General features: G+C 38.7%; 1 protein-coding gene across 1 annotated transcript in view; it reads right to left on the bottom strand.

Annotated features, from left to right (window-relative positions):
* The window catches only part of PINX1 (PIN2 (TERF1) interacting telomerase inhibitor 1), a 92,215-nt gene that overhangs the window by 36,264 nt on the left and 28,863 nt on the right, over positions 1 to 27,088 (bottom strand). Inside the window, exon 6 of the mRNA XM_072796070.1 lies at positions 24,465 to 24,541. Coding sequence (XP_072652171.1) covers positions 24,465 to 24,541 — 77 coding nt within the window. The remainder of the gene's footprint in view (positions 1 to 24,464; positions 24,542 to 27,088) is intronic.

The following is a 27,088-nucleotide window of genomic DNA, read 5'->3' as shown; positions in this document are numbered from 1 at the left end:
AAAGCCCACAGCAAATATCATTCTCAATGGGGAAGCACTGGGAGCCTTTCCCCTAAGATCAGGAACAGGACAGGGATGTCCACTCTCACCACTGCTATTCAACATAGTACTGGAAGTCCTAGCCTCAGCAATCAGACAACAAAAAGACATTAAAGGCATTCAAATTGGCAAAGAAGAAGTCAAACTCTCCCACTTTGCTGATGACAGGATACTCTACATAGAAAACCCAAAAGCCTCCACCCCCATATTGCTAGAACTCATACAGCAATTTGGTAGCGTGGCAGGATACAAAATCAATGCCCAGAAATCAATGGCATTTCTATACACTAACAATGAGGCTGAAGAAAGAGAAATTAAGGAGTCAATCCCATTTACAATTGCACCCAAAAGCATAAGATACCTAGGAATAAACCTAACCAAAGAGGTAAAGGATCGATACCCTAAAAACTACAGAAGACTTCTGAAAGAAATTGAGGAAGACACAAAGATATGGAAAAATATTCCATGCTCATGGGTTGGCAGAATCAATATTGTGAAAATGTCAATGTTACCCAGGGCAATTTACATGTTTAATGCAATCCCTATCAAAATACCATGGACTTTCTTCAGAGAGTTAGAACATATTATTTTAAGATTTGTGTGGAGTCAGAAAAGACCCCGACTAGCCAGGGGAATTTTAAAAAAGAAAACCATATCTGGGGGCATCACAATGCCAGATTTCAGGTTGTACTACAAAGCGGTGGTCATCAAGACAGTGTGGTACTGGCACAAAAACAGACACATAGATCAATGGAACAGAATAGAGAACCCAGAAGTGGATCCTGAACTTTATGGTCAACTAATATTCGATAAAGGAGGAAAGACTATCCATTGGAAGAAAGACAGTCTCTTCAATAAATGGTGCTGGGAAAATTGGACATCCACATGCAGAAGAATGAAACTAGACCACTCTCTTTCACCCACACAAAGATAAACTCAAAATGGATGAAAGATCTAAATGTGAGACAAGATTCCATCAAAATCCTAGAGAAGAACACAGGCAACACCCTTTTTGAACTCGGCCATAGTAACTTCTTGCAAGATACATCCACGAAGGCAAAAGAAACAAAAGCAAAAATGAACTATTGGGACTTCATCAAGATAAGAAGCTTTTGCACAGCAAAGGACACAGTCAACAAAACTAAAAGACAACCTACAGAATGGGAGAAGATATTTGCAAATGACGTATCAGATAAAAGGCTAGTTTCCAAGATCTATAAAGAACTTCTTAAACTCAACACCAAAGAAACAAACAATCCAATCATGAAATGGGCAAAAGACATGAAATCTCACAGAGGAAGACATAGACATGGCCAACATGCACATGAGAAAATGCTCTGCATCACTTGCCATCAGGGAAATACAAATCAAAACCACAATGAGATACCACCTCACACCAGTGAGAATGGGGAAAATTAACAAGGCAGGAAACCACAAATGTTGGAGAGGATGCGAAGAAAAGGGAAACCTCTTACACTGTTGGTGGGAATGTGAACTGGTGCAGCCACTCTGGAAAACTGTGTGGGGGTTCCTCAAAGAGTTAAAAATAGACCTGCCCTATGACCCAGCAATTGCACTGTTGGGGATTTACCCCAAAGATACAGATGCAATGCAACGCCGGGACACCTGCACCCCGATGTTTATAGCAGCAATGTCCACAATAGCCAAACTGTGGAAGGAGCCTCAGTGTCCATCGAAAGATGAATGGATAAAGAAGATGTGGTCTATGTATACAATGGAATGTTACTCAGCCATTAGAAACGACAAATACCCACCATTTGCTTCAACGTGGATGGAACTGGAGGGTATTATGCTGAGTGAAGTAAGCCAATCGGAGAAGGACAAACAGTGTATGTTCTCATTCATTTGGGGAATATAAATAATAGTGAAAGGGAATATAAGGGAAGGGAGAAGAAATGTGTGGGAAATATCAGAAAGGGAGACAGAACATAAAGACTCCTAACTCTGGGAAACGAACTAGGGGTGGTGGAAGGTGGGGGAGGGCGGGGGGTGGGGGTGAATGGGTGACGGGCACTGAGGGGGGCACTTGACGGCATGAGCACTGGGTGTTATTCTGTATGTTGGTAAATTGAACACCAATAAAAAATAAATTTATTTAAAAAAAAGAACAAAATTTAACCATACGCATCTAGGGAAAGAGAAACCTGAAATTCACCTTTATTTCTAGTGCTTCATCATCATGACAAAAAATTCCCCAAATCATCTTTTGATATTTTCTAATAATTTGCATTTAAACAAACTAATAACATGCAGAATAGTCACAAAGAAATTCACGGTAATTTCTTTAAAACTTTTGGTCATTAGAAAATAGTAAAACAGCAATTAATATCCTTTCAGTTTCTGATGGAGAGAAGAAATATGCATTAATATATCCATACCAGAAAAATATCAGTCAACTTAATAATGCAATGAAGTATAAAGTTCTAAATGGTGAATTTATTCAAAACAAATGCTATTTTTCTTTAGTAGGAAATAAAAGCAAGTATTTTTAAGGGAGAGAAAAATATATTTACCTTGATTTTTCAGGTATAAAAACTATACTGGAAGTGAAGAATAGATCAGGTGAGACAGAATCCATTCTGGATTTGTCCTATCAATAGATGTGCGTCTAAGATAATTGCAGACACGGGCAGGCTTTCCTTGAATAAACTCAAATAAACTATAATAAAGGAATTTTAAATAAAGTTAAATTTCAGAAAATTTAGTTGAACTTCTCCTAGAGTACATCTGACTTAGGTAACACTTAAGTGTCCACGAAAAGCATGTGTTGTTGAAATAATGAAGAGAAACACAATGCTTAGCCTCAAGGAGTTACCACTTAAAGTTGACTTCTGTGCCCTCTCAAATCCATTTGCTTTAAACATAGCTGGAAACAATTCAGAATGAATTACTGTGGTTACATACTACTTTTACCAGTTTTTAACAGGTGCATGGCTTAAAAGTCAATATAAAGGCACAGTTTCACTTGATGGACATTATTAAAGAGAAAAAAATGTAATTTCTTGTTATCAATCAAGCTTGCAGCTAGGACTCCTGATTAATAAAAGCCAATCAGGGAATTCAAAACCTATATTGGTGGGTATTTAGGAAAAGTCCTTTGGCAGTAAGCTGATTAAAACTAAAATCCTTCCATACCCTCCGCCCCATCAATTGCTTTTGTAACTCTTTCAAAAAGGGAGAGCCACTCTTTCTTAGAAGAAGCAAATTCTTTTGAGTCTAAATGCCTAGTCAGTGTTTTTAAATTGCACATCACAATCACCAGAGGCTTGTTAAAAATGTCTGTATCTAGAGTCCAGGTAAAGCCTATAATATGCATTTTTTGACAAGCTCACCAGGTGATTCTTCTGCCTAATAACTTAAGAACTGGAGGCAGTCAATAAATTACTGCTCAGTAGCTCCTCCTAGTGTCAGCTTTTCAGAAAATACTCGTTTTCCCAAATTGTGCACAAAAAGCGATTACAATAATAGCCCCTCATCTGTAGCTACTTCCAAGACCCCCAGTGGATGCCTGAAACTACAGACAGTACCAAACCCTACAGATATATATGTTTTTCATATACTTATAATGTTCTATTTATGGATTAGGTACAGTAAAAGATTAACACCTATAACTAATAATAAAGTACAACAATTATAACAATATACTGTAATAAAGGTTATGTAAATGTGGTCCCCTTCTCTTTTTCTCTCAAAATATCTTATTGTACTCTATTCACCCTTCTTCTTGTGAGGATGTGAGATGACAAAATGCCTACATGATGAAATGCAGAGAGGTGGATGTGTGACAAAAGCATTGTGACGTAGCCAGTAGGCTACTTGTTGACCTGAAGACACATCAGAAGGCGGATCATCTGCTCTGGAACCACAGTTAACTATGGATAACTGAAACCATGAAAAGCAAAGCCACAGATAAAGGAGGACTGCATTTATTATCAGAACAGCAATCACCATCCAAATCTTCAATTACCAGGGGTCAGAGGAAAGGGTATTTGCTTCCACTAATGGGGAAAATACCTAAATACCTTTCCCTCTTCTTACCTATTTGGTTAGGGATTATTTAGGCTGTTTGAGTTACATATTTGCCTGTACATCATTTTCTGCTTTCTGTGTAAGAAAAACTGTCCCTTCCATCACATGAATTTTAAGAAAGTGAGTTTGTACACACACTTCTATGAAAAAGAAATTAGAGATGAAGACCCTTCCTACCTTCTTAGAAAACAGATACGGGCACAATGATACTGAAATTTTTGTCAATAAAAGACAACCTTTAGAAAAAGGTCTTTTATTTTTGCCTGATTTTAAAAATTTCAATGCATTTGGAACCTATTCTATTCCATTTGGACAGAAGAAAAAAACTATAGAAAATAGTAGGTTAATCAGTTAAATGTATGATAAACCTGCACTTATGTTTTCTACTATTAGCATATCTGAATACTGTATCAATGTAAGATAGTCTTAATAAACTGACTTTAAAAGGTATGTTCATTCCTTGAAGTGTTCTGATGTTACTGCTTTTATTATAAGACAAACAGTCTCCTTCAGGCCCTAGAGGCCTGACAGTTGCCAGGGAGATGATGAACAGACGTGACTGCTCCTGTTTCATTTTTCTCCAGCCTGGCTCTGGCTCATTCACCTTATTCTGCCTTCAATAGCTGCCAAAAAAGATTCTAATTCTTTTCCCAACCAAATCTGCCTGGCTTATGAAAGTCCATCTTTGATAAGGTCTGAAATGCACAGGTGACTGGCCTACCCTGGAGCAAGTACACAGGAGCGGCCCAGCCACTCAGACCAAAGCCAGCTGGGTAGCGACAGCAGAGCTAATACCACTTGCCGCCCCTCTCTCAGTTGGGGTGCAGTAGACAAAAAAACATGATGTCTGCAGGTATCTGAGTGAGGGTGCATGGCATCTGAGCAAGCAGCCATGGGCCATAAGATAAGAGTCAGCTGGCTGGCAGATAAGAGAACAATATTTAAGGACTATGGATTTGAACATGGATCTTAGGAATTTTACTGGGCAAAGTAGGTTTTTTCCAAGTTAGGGTGACTTCTGATGAAGCTGAACAGCGAACCTGTTATGAATTAGGGTCAAGGTTAGTCCTTACTGGGCTATTTGTCTCTAACTGCCTCCTGAGGCTCAGAAAGATTACATTCCTGCCTAACGCTGCATGAGTCCTAAGAGCCTCCTCAAGACTGAGACCCAAGTATGCAAGGAGCCCATACTCTTCCCACTACTTATGCTGTTTTTGCATTTGTTACTTCTGCTCTTTAGGATTTTTTGTCCTTCTTAGTTTTGACTTAAATTACATTTTTCTATCTACATTGTCACTTACACAAAGTTAGACCCTGGATTCAGGAACATTACCTAGTAAGAGCCTGATAGAACCTGGTACGGGTCTGTCTCAGGGGTTAATGAAACATTTAGCACCACATATGTATAAAAGCACTTGCCCAATTTAAGGGTGACCCCGTTGCTCAACTGCATCACTGCAATCAGATGTTACTGCAGGGTTTTACAAAATACCAATGATAATTACTTTGTGATTCTTTTATTGAAAGTGCTGTTCTGAGTAAATTGGATTTCTCTTGATCATGGTTAACTAAAACAATAAAATGGAGTTTATCCGTTTTATTGGTTGAGAATAAAGTACAAATTCCTAGTGTGACACTAGTCTCAAAAGAAAAGGCCACTACTCTTTTCTCTGTACTTTCCCACAGCCCTCGACCAAAGTGCTGACTTAGGAGGTCCCACGTATCTAAGTAAGTGGACAACGAATCTGGCCCAACTCTTCTTTCTGCACAGGCAAACCTTAAGTTTGTATAAGATAGTCACCTCCTTGCTGGATCCTTGGCATAGGTCTCTTCAGCTCTACATTTTATTGTCACAAACTCAGCAAGACACAAATATATGATATGTATGTACAGCTACTAAAAAAGGGAATCCTGGAATATACCACAGAATTCACAGATTAATCATGCCTCATGATTAATCAGAGAGCAAAGGAGGTGGGAGGAAATAAAGGAACGGAATGGGCTCCCATTTGTAGCTCATAGAATTGCCCCTTAAACTCTATTTCTCATGAAGTAGGAGAAAATTAGTATGACTTCAGGTATTTACTTGTACTTATTCCTGCCATTTCAAAGATAATTGGACTATTTACATCCACTTTATAACTTAATGAGTCTCACAGTACTTTCACACAAGTTATTTTATCCACAGTTTCCAGATGATGAAGCAGAAGCCTAGAGCAGGTAAGTGGCCAGATAAGTGGTGCCTTTATTCATTACTTAAGACAGGAATTCTCTCAGCCCAGCCCTTTGGTGGTCAAGCTCCAACCCTATGGATCTCAGTTTCCTTTTCTTAAAGTCAAAGGAAGAACCAGATGGTCTCTTTCAGTTCTATACCTTTCCTACTCGTTCAAAGTCCCACCGAGGGTAAAGTGACAGAACTGGCACTCTCACCTAAATACTGTGGCTTTTAAATCAATCAATACTCACTGAACTATGCTAAAGCACTTCTAGTGAAACAGAACTTCTGTTATCATCGTAACCTCCCCTCCTGGATGTTTTGTGCTTGTAATCAGGATCTCAAGAATCCTAACTGCTAGACCAATAATTTTGCCTAAAAGACTAAACAGAGATATCATCACAGTCTCCCGAGAGACTCTGCTGGTCACAGACTGAAAGTGGTAAAGAAAACATCACATCATGTACAAGTGCCACTGAAATGTGGCCAACTTATAGTACTTTTCCTCTAGTGTGAAAAGTAAAAGACATTCTATATGCCTTACAAGTCACAACCGTGTCCTACAAATAAACTGAGAAATGTACAATGAAGGTAAAGAAAAGGACCCAAAGACTTCCAAGAAATGAACAAACAAAAAGGCAGCTTGGGCAATAGAAAAGGGAAGGAACAAGATTTAGAGTAATCAAGAAACTCCTTGGAATAAGTCATAAATCTTAAAGTGTACATTTCTGAGCATCTTCCTTCTCCAGAACATACAGAATAACTTCAGGTACGCTAAAGACAATTTCCTCAGAACTCCTCATTCCACACATATGCATACATGCACACACACACACACAATTCCTCACCCCACATACAAGGTAAACTTTACTCTATGAAAACAACTTTCATCCATGGAAAACCAATTAAATTTGGATACTCCAGATCTGGAAGAGCTTTGCCTTCCACTCCTTCCATCTCATAAAACCACCACTTTTTAAAACCTGATCCTATTCTGGGACTGTTGTCTCTCTGCCAGAATCCAAATGATGACGCAAACCTATTGGTGACCCTATATTCCTAAATCTTCCTCCTGGATCTAGATTTCCCAAGCCCTCATGAGTAGTCAGATGACAGTGGACTAAGGAAGAATCAGCTACTCTATCACCACACCACATTCTCCATTACATGCAATTGGGATGATGAACCATACATAAGTAAGGAATATGGTAGACCCGCAGCTGTGAGAGGATGACGTGCTCAAAGAACAAAGGGATTTATTCTGTAGAAGACTCAAACTAGCCATTACCTTTCATCTCCTTTATTGTGTCTCTCTGTTGGTTCCCATCCCTGATTTCTATTAATATTAGTATAGATGACAAGAAGACTTATTGAAAGGATTTGAGGAAAGAGTAAACTAGGACATATTAGGACAAAAATAAACAGGGCACTAACGACTATGCACTTGAAAGATGACCATGACATTTTGAACCTACCACACAAAATAATCACACCATTCTTTCAGTAGAGCTAAATTAAAGAATATTATAATTAGGAGATTCTTTACCAAGTTTTAGATTATGAAAACTCTCAATTAATACACAGTGAGCCCCCAATATTATTATCAACAATTAACAAGGTTTTGCCACATTATTAAATCATTTCTTTGATCTTCATGTATGTATTTCTAAGCAAATTCCAGATACCAAGTCATTTCACTCCTACTTCCTCCAGTATAGATCTCTTTAAAAAAAAAAAAAAAAAAAAAGACATTTTTTTTTTATACTATCACATTAGACCATCGTGGGAAACTCTTTCATGAAGATGTTACTCCCTGAGGGCAGCGATTCTTGTCTGTTTTGCTCAACGATGCATCACCAGTGCCTAGAACACCAGTGCCCAGCACAGAGACATTTAATAACAATCTGAATACATAAACGAGCCACGACTTTAAATATCAATGCTTGTTTAATTCAACAACCTTGCATTCCTTGTCTCCCCTCCTCAATGGCCGGAGGCTGGACTTGGGCTGCACTGGACGACTCAGACAGGCAGAGTAGACAAGGCAAGGACAGTTAAAGGCGGAGGCAATGGTGTAGGGAAACAAAAATTTGAGAGGACAAAGGCTGTCTGGAGCTGACTGAAATGGTCCTGGTGATCTGTATTTTGGATCAGCGGGTGTTAGCTCTTAGAACACAGACCAGGTGAGCTGGTAGAGGGCCTAATACACTCAGCTACGGGACAGTGCATTTGTTAGACACAGGGGACTATTCGAGCAGGACAGTAATGTCATAAAAGAGGGATTTCATGAAAATAAGTAAGAGGATGTCCTGATAATAGAAACTACTGGGGTCAGGCAGACCACTTAAAGAGAGTAATTCAGCGGTAATAACAATTGGTAGTAATAATGGCCATGACTTTGGAAGAAATGGAAAAGCAGAATGAATGTCATAGATATTAAAAATACAAAATCAACAAGAATCGATGATGAACTGACTGGACATGAGAAGGTGTCGAAGGAGAGAAAGAAATCAAAGATCATACTCAAGTTCATTATCTAACTATTCTGGATAAATACAACAAACAATGATGGAAAAGATATTGGAGCTTTTATTTTTTCCCTCTGCAACTCTGGGTACATTTAACATACTCACTGTCATTCTCAAATGAAGTGTTCCCACCAGTGCTTTAATCTAAGACTCAGGACCAGAGAATTTAAGGCTAGGTTCAAAGTCCCAAGGGCAGTTACCAACAGATCTAACACTGAAATGGAAATCTTCTCCTGTCCCTCAGTTCATTACTCTTTCCACTTTGACATCATACCTAGTTTCCATTAATCCTCCTCAATAGTGCAATTGTAACTTCTAAGGCCAACCTGTCAGGACGTGAGGTCTGTCTCTCCTGGCAGAACACCTTGTATTCCTTCGGTGGGAGAGGAAAATGGGAACCAGGGACAGGATGTCTGAGCTTTGGCTTCCTGTAATGTGTGTCTGGAGAAAACATACAATGGATGCAGCTTGCTGGCTATAGGAATCACACCCAAAAGGCTTCCATGTTAGGGTGTTCACCATGTGTATTTCTGGAGGTTTCGGATACTTTCTGCCAACCACTCACACATTTCTATACAAGAAATTAGGAATTATATATTTCCATGATATACTAAGCAAATTACTTGTGCTTAACCCACAGGAGGAACCAATACTAGAGCTGAGGGAAAGAAAGAGTAGTGAGGAAAGTCACTTCCTTCACTTCACAGGAGGGAGGGCTTCTTCAGTCTTCCTCAGCCATATATTCCAAAGGTGGGAGTAGGAGATAGCCATGAGAGGAAGGAGCAAGAGGCAAGTGGAAGAGAAAGTCCACATGAAAGACTAGGGATGATGTAAAATTTAGTTTATATCTAGGCCAGTCCTGTTTGAAAGCACCTTATAAGGAAATAAATCTGAGTAGCAAATAAGTGTTTGTTTGTTGTTTTGAAACAGGAATAATGCCAGGGCCAGGACTTGAAATCAACCCCAACCCCCCAGCCCAAGTCTTTTGAGATAAAATAGTTTACATTTGGAACTAATGGATAGGAAAAGGGGTTGGTAAATTTCCAAACAAATTTTTCTTTTGATGTGGAAGGGTTTCATATTAATGTTTCTGATCTTCCTTCCTTTAGTAATGATTTGCTGAATATCCCTGTGCATTAGGCCCTTGATGCACTTCCAGAATGGCGAACAAGAACCATTTTTTTCTCTAAAATAAAAATGTGTAAGGAATACAAAGCGTTTAATCTCTGGGTAGACTGACCTTGAGTTCCACCAGGCAGGACTAAGCTGCAGCTGGAGGGCAGGATGAGATGTTCAGCTGGCAAGAAGGAGGCCAGACTCTGATGCAATGGCCTCCCCACCCCATCCCTCACCAGAACCCAGGCCATGGTCCCCAAGTAAGAACGCCTTTCTAGACAAACTGAACCTCACCAAAGGAAAGTCCTGGTGCCTGTGCAGAGCTTCCCATTGGCTGTTTGATGACGGACTCAAGTAAAAGCCAGAGAGCAAAGGGACATCAGATTACAGGAAAATTCTCCAACATGAAAAAAGCCAAAACCAAAAGGAAAAAGGAGCTCAGAGGAAAAAGAGAAAAAACAACCTGAAGCTCTAATAAAACACTGTGCTCAGAGATAAGGGAGCACTCTGTATCTATGAAACAAGAACAGGATGCTATTTAAAAATAAACGAGGGCAGCCCCAGTGGCGCAGTGGTTTAGCGCCGCCTGCAGCCTGGGGTGTGATCCTAGGGACCTGGGATGGAGTCCCATATCGGGCTCCCTGCATGAAGCCTGCTTCTCCCTCTGCCTGTGTCTCTGTCTCTGTCTCTCTCTCTCTCTCTGGGTCTCTATGAATAAATAAGTAAAATCTTTAAAAAAAATAAAATAAAAAATAAAAAAATAAAAATAAATGAATACAAAGGAACAATTGGATGATGAGAAATAGATCTTGGAAATTAAAAATAGGGAGAAAAAACTTAAAATTTTAATAGAAAGATTGCAAGAAAAAGTATCAAGAGGATCCTTACAAAAGTAGAAGATACAGAAAAATAGGAGACATAGATGAAAAAAATCTGAAGAATAATCCAAGATGCCCACTGTGTCATTAGTGACTTCCAAAGAAAATAGGAAAAAATTATCAAAGAATGAATAAAAGGTTAATTCTCCAGAACTGGTAAAAGAACATGGATCTTCACATTGGAAGATTTATCAAGTATCTAGTGAATAAAAATACCCAACTAACTCACACTTCCATGAGAATTTAGAAATCCAAGGATATCCAAGGATAAAAAGATTCTAAAAACTCCTAGCAGAGGTGAGACAAAACAGATATACGTAAAGCACTAAAATAGAAACAGCAGCAAAGGAAATCAGAACGAACTAGAGTAATACTTTAAAATCCTGCAAAGAAATGCTTTTCAGTCCAGAATGCTATAATCCACCCAATCTGCCCTGGTATTAGGATAGAGGTTTTCAGAACTGTAGCCCTTCTCAGAAAGCTGGAAGAAGATGAGTGAGGAGACACAGGACAGAAGAGGTAGTGGGAGCAGAATGAATGGAAAAGTCTGAGATGATAGTAGTGAAGCAAACAAACAGCCAGTCAGAGTAAGCAGGAAGTAGGGGGTCCTAAGAGGGAGATCCCTTGGGAAAAGACTGCACTGATTAGCTGGTGTACTTTACATGGCAGAAAGTTTTATATTATAAGGTTATTAGAGGGTATAAAAAAAAATACATGGACATACCCTTTGTTCCCTGCCAGAAAACAACACAAAATTATAAAAGGCAATGTACACTTATAAAAGAAATTATAGTACACTATTTGGCTTAACCAAGAATAGTACCTATATAGTCATAAAAATACAGATACCAAATACCAAATTAACTAATACTTATGTCAGTACTTTGAGTGGTAAAAAGGCATAACCTACCAAAACGGAAGTCCAGAGATGTCAAAAAAATTAAGGCATCAAGAATATCCATGTAAGATATTTTACAATATGAAAATAAATACCATATAATTTTAAAAGAACTGGAAATTCTATAGGGAACACTTGGGAGGTGAAGTAGTGCGGGATGTGATGGAAGAATGCTGCTTTTCATTAGAAGCTGATGAGTGCAGCTCAATTTTTAAAATCAATACGTATCTATCACTTTGATTAAAAAAATAATAACAAACATTCAGTGAGTACTCCCTATCACTCTGTGCCAGGGACTACTTCAAATGCTTTATGGATGACCTTACTTAATCTCCAATCTAACAATCCTTTTAGGTAATACTATTATTAACCCATTTTAAGGATGAGGAAATTAAAGCAGAGAGATGTTGGGTAACTGCCCCAGGAGCTCCCTGCTAGCAACTGATGGAGCCAGGATTCAAAATCAGGCTGTGTGGACCAGAACCTGGAGATCTTAACTCTGAAGAAGACAAGAAAATATAATTTCACAAATTTTGGAAAAAGTGGATTTCCACCTATTGATAAACATAGTCACAACCCATCAGACTAACAGACATGAGTAAGTGGAAAGCATTTATTTTCTCATATCTAAAATCCTATATTTTTCTATCAACAATAAAAAACGCAGCCCAAACAGCAAGAGCAGCAGAAAAGAAAAAGTTGGAAAAAATTGCAGTCACACAAAGTATAGTTAAAAAATGACTAAGTTTCCTTGATATATGAATTTGTTGGAAAACCATTTATCAACAGCCTGTTTCTCTCTAGCAGAGTCCCTCAAGCCGAGAGCCATGTCATTCCCCTTTGACTGATTAATTAGCCAATCAGGGGACATTTTTCATTGTGAGGCATGATGGTTTATTCCAGCTAATGTTTGGTCTCTAATGGCGACATATTAAAGCCAACTCGGCTATTTTAGCCCTGTGGAGTGACCAAAAGGCAAGGATAGAAGATAAATCAAAAGAGCTCCCTTCAGTTTCCCTTCAGTCCTTAACAAAACCCCCAAGGAGCAAATGGCGGGAGGAAAGATCCTCTACCAATAAAGAGAAAAAAAACAAAGAAAAGAGAGGTGGAAATGCCTTCAAATCAAGGGGATCCTCTCCTGTGTCTGAGGAGCAATAATTTATCCTCTGTTGATTAACAGACCACTGATAGAACAGGCACCAAAAAGTCAATATCTAGCTCTTCTTCCTTTTATCAAAAGCTGTGCTCAATAGAAAATCTAGCTCTGCAATGCTTCTTACTCACTTGGAATGATTTCACTGGCACACTGAATGAGAAGAGGCCGCGAACAGCCTGATTTCAGGCACTTTTCACACTAGGATCTCACTTCAGTCAAGCAGTTGCCCACTGCGCTGCAAATCCTCCAAGCCTCTCATCAGCCCTATGTCTGTGACAGGCACCAAAGCATAAAGAAGAGATGGTCATGTATCAGAGGAATACAAGTTCCTACAGAAGAGAGATGTGAATATTCACATATCCAGGAGACAGGAAGCACCTCTCAGATACATATATAGTATACTGCCGAGCCCAGTCAGCAAAGTGGTTCTAAGCAGCTACTCTTTGCTGCGCAATTCCACTTACATACATAAAACTACCTGGCTTTCTCACCTTCAACTATGCCAAATATTACAATTAACAGTTTGTGTCAAATGAGATCACAAACATGTTCCAGTTGCCTGGAACAAGATCTACCACCACCACCATCTTTAACATCATCCTCATTATTTTATGAATCTCAGAATCTTTCAGACAGGATATCGATTCTCCTGATTCCTTGTAATCTTAAAGTCAGACTACTTATACACTTACAGTCAGATGCCTGGACCCCCTTGACATTTCAGTTTGAGACCCAGGATACGTTGCTCATGTTACATCTTCTTTTCTATGCCTTGTCCATTCAGAGACTCCTGCCCTTTGCACGAGGATCAACCATCAGTTCTCTGTAGATTTTTCTGGCATCATGGTAAAAATTAATGGTTCTCTGGTCTGTGTTTCCCTAATGTCTAAAATATAATTCAACAACGGAGTTCAATTCAACAAAAACTTCACTGAGAACCTACTCCATACCAGGCATGGTTCTAGATGCTAGAGAGTACAAAAATTCCTGCCTTCACTGGGGCTTCCAATCCATCGAGGAAAAACAGTAAACAATTTAGTGTATCAGTCGGCAGTAACTGCTATGGACAATAAAACAAAGGAGAGGGTATAAGAGTGTCAAGGTTTTTTGTTGTTACTGTTTGTGTTTTCAATTATAAATAAGGTGACATTTGGATAAAAATGTGAAAGAGGCAGGTGTGAGCCATTCCACATAAAGGAGCCACCAAGTACTTAAACTTGGGGTGGGAGCATTCCTGAAATACTAGAGGAATAGCAAGGAAGCCAGTGTGATGAGGGCAGAGCGGATACAAAAAAAAACAGAAGATGAGGTAAGGCAGTAGTATGTGTCTATGTGTATATGAGGGAGAGAAGACAGAGACTGGGTGGCAGGGCAGGGGGCATAACAAACAGAACTCCAGGCCATTGTAAAGATTTGCCTTTCATACTTGGGAGAGTTTTGAACATAGTGATATGATCTCAATTACACTTATTAAAACACTCAAGCTGCTATAGGAAAAATACTGTAGAAAAGACTCTCACACTCTTCTAGAGAATTTGTTACATTATATTCAATATATTTCTACATCTATCCCCTCTCACAGAAGACCATGAATTCCAAGAAGGAGGCCAAGTCCTACTGTCTTTGCAGCTTTAGCAATTAGAGTAATCATCAGGATATACCAGGTAAATTTTTATAACCACTGACGTTTCTCCAGCTTTTCCATTATTAAATAAGTGCCAACAAACTATGTTTACTGTAGAAAAGAAGAAATCAGAACTGTACATAACCTATAACAGGGTATCTTTTGTGTCTGGCTTCAAAAGCATTAATAGAAGTAAAGATTGTACTAGGTACAAAGAATCATCTTGGTTCAGATTTAATATCCTTGGTAAACTATTTACTATTTTGTCCTTTCATATCTCCAAGGATGTTATATTGTTCAGATGGACTTCACTGAAAGAAAAGGGCAGGGTAATGGTCTCCTGTCTCTTCTCTTAGATGGCATTTAATTCCACTTGTAAATATCTCCAAATGTTAAATTTTCTATAATGTCTCTAAGTAATTCAAACTGTCCACTCCTCCTTTGAGGAACATTCTTTATATCTAACTTAATCTCTAAAACTCACATTATAAACCTGTTTTCCCTTTCTACTGTTAATAGAATCAGACTCATTTCCACTGTAATGACAGAAATTGTCCTGCTTGATACAGGGGCATAAACTAGATGATCCTAAGTGTCTATCTGTCCTTGAGATCCTATCATCTTTTCATAATCAGACTCCAACAGTACTAAAACACTGTAAATCTTCGGGGAATAAGGATAGCATCAAATACATTTTGAAGCTTTTGAAACTTGTTAAATTCAGTATCATCATCTCCATGAATACTCACTAAGTGTTGATGGTAATGAAGAGCTTTTACCTTAGTTTATTTATTTTAAAGCAATAAATTCTTTGCACATTACATCTACCCCAAACTATACAGGACATCCCATTAGAAGGAAGATTACTGCTTTAATTATTACTTATATTAAGTATTAATTTTAAAATTGATATGCTAAGAAATCCTCTATAATTGCTATGATGGCAAAATGGTAACAAAAAACCTCTTTGCTGGAGGACTTTAAAAGGGAAGATTTAATGCACCTGGGTGTTTCAGTCAGTTAAGCGTTAACTCTTGATTTCAGCTCAAGTCATGATATCAGGGTCATGAAACTATCCCTCACATTCAGCTCCGCGCTTTGAAGCCTGCTTAGGAGTCCCTGCTACAACCCCACCCCACACACATTCTGCCAAGAAAGAAAGAAAAGAAAGAAAAGAAAGAAAAGAAAGAAAAGAAAGAAAAGAAAGAAAAGAAAGGAAAGGAAAGGAAAGGAAAGGAAAGGAAAGGAAAGGAAAGGAAAGGAAAGGAAAGGAAAAGAAAAGAAAAGAAAAGAAAAGAAAAGAAAAGAAAAGAAAAGAAAAGAAAAGAAAAGAAAAGAAAAAAGAAAAGAAGGAGAAGGACTTGTTGGCAATGAGTGAGTTTAGTCAGTACATATATTAATAAATACTGCTCAACATATGACTATGTGCACATGGATTAAAATTTTCTCATTTCTATATTAGGTTTATTACTCACCACCTTAAATCTGTGTTAACAATTACAATGATGACAGTGATCTTGGCAGCCACAGCTAAGGTACGCTGGGCATTTACTGCATGCTAGCGACTTGCTAAGAACTTTACATGGCTTTATTTAATTTTTGCTAGATAATTTATTATTATCCTCATTTTATGAATGAAGAAACTAAGGCTCAGAGAGGTTAAATAACTTGCCTCAAATCAGTCTTCACACTACTCATGGGCTCAAAAGCAGGCTTATCAAACTCTAAAGTTAAAGAGCCTATTCTCAATGCCATACTCCATTGAATGAGCCTCCCTTTAGAAGAAGCCCGAGAAAAAATAATTCATTAGATGACATCATTTCCTCATTCCACTGGTTAAGACAGATCTACCAGGTTCACCATCAATACACAATCACAGAACCACAGAATGACAGCTCCTTAGAGAGCCATTTCAGTTTTCTAGGCAACAAACCACCGCAAAACTCAGCAGCTTAAAACAACAATCCTTTCCTTATCACACACTATTTCTGTGGGTCAGTAATTCAAGGAAGAGCTTGGCTGGGTGGCTCTGGCCCCAGGTCTCTCTAATGTGGTATTGACCAAAAAGTGATTAGAGCCAGCACAGCAGCGGGTGGCCAGGACCTTTCTCTTCACATAGTCTTGGGCACCTGCAAAATTCTCTGTGCCATACTCTCTTAGTGGGCTAGTTTGGGCTTTGAGCTTTCTAACAGCTGAAAGGCAACTGGACCGCTTAAATAAAGGCTGGAGCCTTGGAGAGCAACAAGTATTTTAGCCAGTAAGGCCTTGTAAGTCACACAGCATCCCCTCCTGTGACATTCTATCACTATAAGCAAGTCACAAGCCTTCCCAGATGGAAGGGGAAGGGACTGAGCTCCACCTCCTGATGAGAAAGCTGCAAGGATCGATCTAGAAGAGTATGTGGAATGGGAAATATCACTGAGGAAAGTCTATGGAAAACAGAATCTAGTAAAGGACATATAATTCAACACTCTCACTTTATAGATAAGAAAACAGAGTTAACAGGCTGAAAAAGGGCCATCGAAGACAGCTAACTTCACCTTGACACTCAACATTTCTAGTAACTCTTTTAAGTCTTGGATTGCTAAAACAACTTACTATTTTACCTCAATATTATTCAATTTCCTGCTTTAAGACACCAAAGATTTTTCACATTCATCTCCTGGATAAGGAACCTAAGTAGATAAAGCCAAAATTGTCCAAGTACAGGAGAATCAAGAAAAGGAATCCAAGAACGTTCCTTCCTTTTGTAGTCTATGAAAACGTAAAACTTCAAGTACCATTTCAAATATGAGTATTTCGTGTCTTCTCTTTACTTTAGAATCAGGAGACCTTAGCCTTGGAAGTACTCATGTGCAGTTAGTTCAGACTCTTATCAAGTACAAGAATTCCTCACAGAAACAAACTGTGAGGCACATCCTACAGCTGACCAGCCCATGCTGCATCCTTTCTCTGAGGAGAAATCTTCCTGTATATTCCATCCATCAGTACTAGTTCTTCCTTATGAAGCATAACAAAACAATCTGTTCCTTTTCTAGAAGACCAGTAAAACCATTTGGACATTCAAAGTCAGGATTTCTCTGTAGGCAAGGCAGAGTTTCTGCACTGCTCATTTGCTAGCTGCTGTCCTGCTTTCCAGATACTTTGGTCCCTAATGCCAGTCTCTGACCACATTCTTAAAATATGGCACGCAGGCTTCAAAGAACAGGCTTCAGCCTTTATTTCTGTCACGAGGGCAGAAAATAAGCAAAAAGGATGTTGCTTTCAGCATGATACAGCCCAAGCCCATGTGCAGGATGGCTGCCACACTACATACTTAGGCTTATGTGATACTGTAGTCAGGTTACAAGTCCTAGCCTCCAAGTTAATGCTCATTTAACTTCTACCAAATGAGATCTTTCTGGGATTAAATGAGACTTTGCTTATCTTCATAAAAGTTTATCTATTTCGTTTTGGTTAAAGTGTTTTCCAGCTTAGATTATTTTGGATCTTGATTTTGTTATAAGTGGTCAAAATGATGACGAGAATTACTGAAGTCACGAATGCTGGTAAAAAAAAAAACAAACTTTAGACTGTAAATGTACTATTTGGCCTGTTTGTGGTATTAAATTTCAATTTATCTCTAACTAAAAGGTTCTTCATTAGAAGACTGCTTTAGCAAATACTAGGCTGGGAAAGCTGTCCAGCTTTTGAATCCTGATGCCCAGACCTGGGGTGAAGATTGGGGAAGGCAGAGTGATAGAGGTTGCAGGGAAGGGGATAGATTCAAATTTAAGAGTTCACATCCTGTAAACCGTTTACAAAACTCCACCTAATTCATGAAAATAGGTTATTAAAACGAACATCTCGACCTAAGGAGGAATGACTTTTGATTCAAGGACGTTCCAAGAAAAAATGTTTAAAAAGGCCTTTTCCAATCATCTTCCCTTATGAGGAATTGAAGTTTATAGAATTAAAACAATATCCCATGAAATCAGCAAGAAAAAGAGAAAGGTCTGCTTGGAATTCTTTTCAGATTTGACAATCAGTCAGAAATGGGAAAGAAAGGGGATTCATGATAACTGACAAGGAAGGGACATAAGTCATGCTTTGGTTCAAAAAGCAAAAGCCGTCAGATTATTCAAGCAAAGAGATCATTACCTGGGGTATCCGGGGAGCATGCAAGAAATCCAAGGTTTCTAATTCAATCAGGTTACAGAGGGGGAAGAAAGTGACAATGATTTTGCCAAGAGCTTATGCCAGAAACATGCTGTTTAGAGAAACAAAGTAGGAATGCTGGTAACACATTCTCGATGCTTGATATGGTTTAGGAGTATTTTTGCTAGTGATAAGGCTGAATCAGGAAACAAGCTGGATAGAGGAAGGAAACTGGGAAGGTGGGGGAGGGAAAAAGTGAGAAGCAAAGAAAAAAAAAGGAGTATCAGGAAGTTCAACAAGATAGGAACTAGTGGAATTTGTTTTTCAGTGTCTCCAACTCCCACACCAAGTGAGAGAAGACACACACACACACACACACACACACATTCTCTCTCTCTCTCTCTCTCTCTCTCTCTCTCTCTCTCTCCCCCCCCCCTACAACTCCTGGCAGGCAATGGCCAGCACAAGTACCTGCTGCAGGTCTCAGGGGGCTCCCTAGTAATTTCAGTTCAATATATTCGATCATTTCTTTGTCTCCATATAAAAAGCGCATACATCTCCAATTTAGGTGCACTCCAAACCAGAGTTATTGTCTTCCTAATACAAAGATGATGGGGAAAGGAAAGGAAGGGACTTGGAAATTAAAAATATACAACCAACCATTCCCAGACAGAGCAGTTTATTAAAAGTTTTCTGAGTAACTGGTAGCTTGTGATGATCTCTCATTATTTAAGCAAGTAGTTCTGAACAGCAAGATTCAAACAGGGCAACAGTGCCTCTAGATAGGCTCTGTGGCTGGAGGAAATACTGAGCACCAAGAAAAAGTAAGGTTCCTGGAGACAGGAAGGCTCTGTTCCTCTACATGACATAAGGCTCCCTCCTACGACACAAAGAAAATTTCATTGTGATTTTTTTTTTAAACTAGGAAGAGATTTTTTTAATGCAAAGTACTGGATTTTAATGATTCTTTTCGGATCAAGGACTCCCTGGAAAATCTGATGAAAGTGTTGGACTTTATATATCCATACCTACATGTACATGTGCCCAAGAATTCTGCATGCAAATTAGAGGAGTTCACCAATCCACTATAAGAAGTGTACCCCAGGGAGCTCTGCCGTACTGACATGCCACAAACCTGTCAGGTAATAATGGTATCACTTTATAGATACACATCACTTTACAGTTTCATAGACTTCTGAAATTATACAAGTAAACAACTTAATTGATACATTTTGACTTTTTTTTTCTTAAAAAAAGATTTTATTTATTTATTCATGAGAGACACAGAGACAGAGAGGCAGAGACATAGGCAGAGGAAGACATAGGCAGAGGGAGGTTCCTGCCAGAAGCCTGATGCAGGACTCGATCCCAGGATCCCAGGATCACACTGAGCCGAAGGCAGATGCTCAACCACTTGAGCCACTCAGGCTTCCAATACATTTTGGACTTTAAAGACATCAAACAATCTGATTTCTACAAGGCATTTTCTAAAGATATGTAAGATAGAAGACATAAAATCCAGCAGAAGACATAAAATCTAACCGGCCTAAGTGCCCAAGGTAGATCACAGAAACTATGCTCAGCCCTTAAAACCTGGGTATTGATCATTACTGATGTGAGAAGACTCATCATATAATTGTGAGAGATTATGTGGTTCATACATACAATATTCAATTTTGAATTAGATAATTTTGTTGACAGTAGTGGCTGCAGAGGTTAAGGTGGTGCAGGGGAGGGGGTAACTGGGAGTAGTCTGAGGAAGATCTTTGCAGTGAGGGAATAGTTCTGTAATTAACTGAGACCGTGGTTACAGGATCTATTTATGTGATAAAGTGACAGAACTACACACACCAATTTCAATTTCCTGGTTTTTACTTTGTGCTATAGTTATGTAAGACGTAACCCCTGCGATACCTGGATGAAGGGTACAAGAAACCCCTCTGAACTTTCTTCAACTTCCTGTCCATCTGTAATTACTCCAAAATTAAAAGTTTTAAAGCAAAAACACAGGAGAAAAAAAATCAAGGGCTGCAGCTGTTTCTCGGATATAAACGTATTCAGATCCTTCAAATCATGAGACCAGAAAATGCACAAGTAACATAACATCTATGCTCTAGAAACTCAAGCTAGCTCTCTTAATTCAGTTCCAACAGCAAAGTATAATGGTTTCCAAAGCTGGACCAGGCATTTGTAATATGCTTCTGAACCCATCAGAAAGGTAGTGATGTTTTGAAAGCTGAACCACTATTTTCAGCAGTATGAGAGTAACAGCCAACCAGTTTCCCACAAAATGATGATAAAGTATTAATGACTTATGCCTTTGACAAAAATCTCAAAGAAAACTTCTAAGGCATAACTAAAATCATTTAAACATAGATTTTTTTTGGGGGGGGGGGGACAGGAAAGTTAACTAACTTTGAGGTAGAGGAGAAAGGACAATGACTCTAGAGTCAGAGGCACCTGTTTGTGCCACCTTGGACCTTCATAACAAGTCCTGCTGAGCATTGGTTTCCTCATTGCTAAAAAGGTGACAATAATGCCTATTTCATAGGACTGTTCTGGGGATAAATGAAACACTATCATAAGTGGATAGCAAGTGATTGGCACACAGATGCTTCATAAGGTTGTAGTTTCTTTTCTATCATTACAACTATCAGGAATTATAGATATCAGTAAGTTTGGTTTAACGTGAGAGATAGGATGTTGCCCAAGCCAGGTGTGGTCAATGCCCAAGGTTCTTTAAATCTAGATGCAAAGACAAGATCAGTATCAGCTCCTTATCCAGAGCACCCACAAAGGATTATTGTGTTAAAAATCAATACTGCCACAGTGTCTAGGATTCTTTAGGTATTTGACCTCCAGCAGCACCTTTACCTTGGCAATGCCAAATATAAATTCTAGGCCAATGTTGCTATGGGGGTCAAGGGAGTAAACACAAAGTGATACTCCTTCCAACTACAAACAGGAGCCAAAAGAGGTGGTTTTTTCAAACAAATCTGATCAAAGGCCTCCTGCCCTTGGCTGTAAGAACTGTTGTAACTAATATGGTAAGGTTTCATAGCAACAGTTTATTCAAGGAAGGTATGGGTGTGCCTCAAGAGAGCCAACTCCATATGAAAATCCAAACGTATCTAAAACTTAAACTACACAGAGAGGTAAACCAAGAAACTGACTCTCAACTATACAGAACAAACTGATGGTCACCAGAGAGGAGGTGGGTGGAGGGATGGATAAAATAGGGCTAGGGAGAGCCCTTGTGATGAGCACTGGGTGTTGTATGGAAGTGCCAAATCACTATATTGTATACTTGAAACTAATGTTACACGTGTGCTAACTAGAATTAAATAAAAACTAAAAAAAAGTTAATCTGCTTTACAGAAATACTTTTTAGTTGGCATCTTAAAATGTGATTAAAGACATTCCATCTTACATATGCCTATAGATATGTGCTAAATGTAAAACATCACAGAGGCTTTGTCTATTCATGTGGTACATTCAACAGTGTGACCAGTAGCATCAGCATCACCTGGGAGCTTCTCAGAAATGCAGACCTTTGGGCCCCAACCCACCCTCAAGAACTGGAATCTGCAGTTTAATACAATTCCCAGATGGTCTGTGTACATATTAAGATTCCAGAAACCCTGTCCTAGGCAATATTCATAACATGAAAGCCAGGAGCTCTCCCAAGTGTTACATACCAATCCTTACTCGATAGTATCACTCGAGTTGTCTGGGTAGGTTTTATTTTAAATTAAAACTGTTTTTTTCTTCTGATACTTATTCCTGGGCCCTAACCCCAAATTTGGATTTAACTGGTCTGGGGTGAAACCCTGGCATTAGCATTTTTTTAAAGTTCCTCAGGGAACTGAGTGTAAGTCCTGTTACACTCTACTGGCAGACCAAGCACTGCACCTTGATATAAAACTGCCTCACCAAACAATCAGGATTTTCAATGCAACAAGAGGAAAGTCTTAAGCTGAAATGAGAGATTAAGAAGTACCTGGATATAAATGCTACACAAAACACAGTATTATATCAAGGCTGGTCTCTTCCACATCAATTGCCCGTAATAGATTTTTCCCTAGGCTAGTACCAGGGAATTGTTTCCGAAGCTCCTCAAATACAGGCTCACATCAACAAGGTCATGAATGACTACACCACAAAAAAGCCAAGAAATGCTCGATAGTACTGAAAAACCTCACGGCACCTAACATCAGGACTTACTGACAGACATCTGTCAGAGGATTAGAAACCTCTAATCTCCTATAAGAAAAAGCTTTTCTGTGCTTACCCACATAAGTTCTTTTATTTATTTTTTATTTTTTTTCACATAAGTTCTTTTAAAGTTCTACTTAAAGTCCATCTATAATACCCTTCCCTGATCTGTTCAACTGTAAAATTTCAAAGAGAGTGCTAAAAAAGACCAGGGTTGCAGGCAGAGGGGCTGACAGCAGGGAGGAAAAAGAAGGTCAAATAATCCAAGAATGCAAGGATTTGGAAATGCCAGCATAGTGGGAATCCAAGACTGAGAGACCTGGAACAGAAAGGTTATCATCAGAGATCCAGGGTGGGCCATGGGCTGATGCAAAGGTATAAGGTGTAGGGACCACGGGAGGGGATCGTTAGGGCAGGGCAAAGCTGTTAGAACACCCTTGAGGATACTGAAATTACTGAGGAAGACCAAAGTAGAATGATTCAAGAGGAAGACTCATACAAGACTGACACAAAGTCTTGAGTGAACAAGGCAAAGGGCCCTATCCAATCCAGGTCACACAGTAACCACTGAAGGGCAGAGGTGTGACCAGAAGCAGAACTGTCTGATGATCCTCAGTTCTTTCCATCAGCTTCTCAGTGAATGAAGCATCCAGTGTGGCCTGATGTCAGAACACCTCCTCCCTAATGACCCACCTGCCTTTGACATGACTCAACAGAGACTTACAGACACCGCCCCTGAGCGAGCCAATGGGGCCCAGGCCTGCCTCCTCAGTCCTCAACCGCTAAAGGTGTAGAGGCAGAAAAAGTGCTGAAAGATGGAATTTAGTCCCAACCCACAGAGGAAATCACCGAGCACGATTTCTAATAACTAGACTCTTTGAAAATAATATTAAGTAACAAATAGCTACTGTCCTGAAAAATTCCTGTCGGTCTAGAAAAAATCAGAAATAAATGACACAAGTCTTTTTTTTTTTTGTTCTACAGTCACCAAGGGCCTTGGCTAGGAGCCAATAAAGAAACTGTAAGTAGGACATATCAGATTAGTTGAGTAATAGCTATAGCAACCATAATGGCAGATTTTTGGAGACAACATCAATTTTAAAGTTTTATCCCTTTATCTCCAGAAACCCAAAACTTCTATTTTGATATCCAAACGACCTAACACTTTCAAATTGCTTTTAAAAGAGAATAGACCAGAACAGGAGTACATACATGATACTGTTCCTCCCCAAGCCATATCCCAAATAGTTATACAGTCCAAGCAGAGCAAACAAAACCACTACATGCAACCACCCCTCTCTCCTGGAATAGGAGAGACATTTTCCCCTTTGAATAAACCAGCAAAGACATTCCTCCCCAAGTTTATTCTAGTCCTCACACAAGGGAAAAAGCAGGTAACCATATCCTTTCTCAGAATTCTTGTAAAATATATTAACTTCCAACTATTATTATTGAGAGGATCACATTTAGCTTCTATATGAAGCCTCTCAAAGTGTTTTTTGGTAAGTTTATCTAAAAAGTACTACCGGTAACATATAAATAGTTCTATGCACAGAAAGTCAAGCAGTGTTGAAACAGAACATATATCAAATGTATGTGGCTTAATACCTCAGGAGTCTTCTTACTCTGTCTTTTTCCAAAAATGCAGTCAAGATCTGTTTTGCTCCGACATGATAGATCCTTCCCTAGAAAAACAACATGGTGCCTTTCAGTAATGCCATTCTTCCTAAAATAAGGAGCATAAATATAAACTAGGACAATCCTGAAAGCAAAATGGGTTTTGGAAAAGAAACAATTTTGTAAACTACTGATATTCTGCCTCCCCTTTGCAGACTACAACACCTTAATTAACAAATAAAATTAAATTTAAAACTCAGGTAAGTATTTTAGAACCGGAACCCCTGACATTCTCCTAATCACAGAAACAATCAAGAGTACGTAGCATGAGAAGAAAACTGGATTTTAAAGGTAACTCTACTACTGGTATGCCTTTAAGGTATGACTTCTGGGTCTCCAGATTCCCCATTTATAAAAAGATACTATTTATAAAGAGACATGAGTTACTTAAGATTATGAAATGCAGAATAAAAACACTGCTAGCTACATAGCTTTTAAACACACAGGAATGAGGGCACACTGTATTTTTAACACATAGAAACTTAATAACTAACTGAATGAATGAAAAATTTACAAGAATAAATGGAAATAAAAATGACTATAGAAGGGTGAAAGGATTTCAGATTTTTCTCTTTAAAACGTTCTTTACTATTATAGCTCTATCATCTTTAAGTAAAAGGATACATAATAAGAGCAGGAAATTAAATGGCTTCTGGCAAAGCACTGTCCAAAGGATCTATGATTCTTATTAAAAACACTAAACTCTTTCACTTAATTTCAAAACCCACAAACCAACTAATTTAAAATTCACTTCTTTGGAATTTCCTCTTCTACCAATAATACACTGTGAGCAGTCAACCAAATCTATTCCCATTTGTCAACTACATGGTAAATCCATTTTAAAATGTAACTGCTACATGTAAATTCTTGAGGCTCTGGGGGAGTGAGACTCTGGGTCAGACACAGGAATTTGTGTTCTGAGTAGGAAGCCTGAGTTCCAATGTCACAGACTCACTTGTCTTCTTAGTTTCCTGTAGCAAACTGACTTGGCAAAGTAATGGCATGACCCAGAAGGTTCTAGTTCACTGACTATCACTGGGGCATTCAAATATGATATTGCTCAGTGACTCCATGAAATTAAAAAACAAAACACCCTTCGATTTAATGCAAAGCCAGGCGCCATAACCAGTTTCATAGGCAGCAGTACTAGATTCAATGGTCCAGTCAGTACAACCTGTTCCTATCAGGAAGGATAGGCTCCTCTGGGGGCTCTGTGCTATTCCTTTTCCCTGAGCTAGAAACAAAGCCTTCCTGGTTCTGATTATTAAGCAGACCCAGACAAAAGACTCCAAAGGAAACCTCCTTAAGAACAAAAAGAAACATATCCCAGATAGGAGCACAGAAAATGAATCAGAAAGTGGGGAATAAAATTGGTCATGGTGGGGAGAAGGGGACAAATCCTCAGGAGGTCTAGAGATCTATTCTGAGCTTTGTCATTGGCATAACCCATTTTGCACTGCTAAGCACATTCAGGGTGGCAGTTTCTATTTCAGAAAAAGGGAGCTATACTTAGTTCAAAATATGTATCGGCCATCTTTCCCTAACCTACCTTCTGGAATGGAACAGATACCTAAAACAGACTCAAATTAAGATTTCTTTTAAAGCAATTCAATTAAAAGGAATGTTAGAGGGACCGAGGAAGGGAGGGTACATGCAAGATCACAATTCTAGAACAGGATGTCACACTATGAATGTGCAGAGATTGAAAACAAATCTAAACATAGGGCAAACTGCCAAGCTGGGGGAGACGGTAAGCTGTACCAATGAAGGTGCAAGTGTTTCTAAGGTTTTGGTGAGAGGTTCCTGTATCAGAAATATTTATCCTTTAGCAAAGTTCACTTAAGTAAGTGTAGAAACCAGGATTGCTACAGGCCTTGCTCTGGATTTGATCTGGAAAACAAAACACAGAGAAGAATTAAGAGTCAGAGACCAATGGAAAGATCAAAATCTGAAGATTAAAAAAAAAAAAAAATCTGAAGATAGAAGTGATACTGAAACAGTTATTAGTTAATGGTACCTGTTGAATAGTTTATAAATGTTATAAAATTATGGCCACTTTTGAATAAATATTAATATACTAAAACTGAGTTTGAAAGCTTATTGGTCTCAGTTCTGAATTAAGGTCAACTCCTAGAAAATACTGCTGATAAACTTAGATGTTAAAGAGAATGACAATCAAAAACAGAACACAATAGGAATTACATGTTATCTGTCTGGATTTGGTTCATCTATCTGCTAGTCTTTAATTGGTCATAACATTTTGAGAACTAGGAAAAAATGCTTCCAGTGGCCAAGCTGATGTCACCAAGTCCATAAAAGGATGAGCGGGTGCTTTCACAGAAGAGTTCTTGATGATCTTTTTTAGCTGTGTTTCTAATAGTCATGATGAGGTTTTCCAGTCCATCAAAATGGCAAAGGAAGGGGGGATGGTACCGCTACAGCCAGATACATCTATGACACCAAGAGGTTCACATGGGAAGCAAATGAAACTACAAAAAAATATAAGGACTTAAGAAGCACAGAGATTTAAAAAAAAGAAGAAGAAGAAGAAGAAG

This window comes from Canis lupus, chromosome 24, assembly GCF_048164855.1.
Source record: "Canis lupus baileyi chromosome 24, mCanLup2.hap1, whole genome shotgun sequence".
Lineage (NCBI taxonomy): Eukaryota > Metazoa > Chordata > Mammalia > Carnivora > Canidae > Canis > Canis lupus.
The sequence above is the reverse complement of the archived record's forward strand: the minus strand, read 5'-3'. Positions and strand labels throughout refer to the sequence as shown.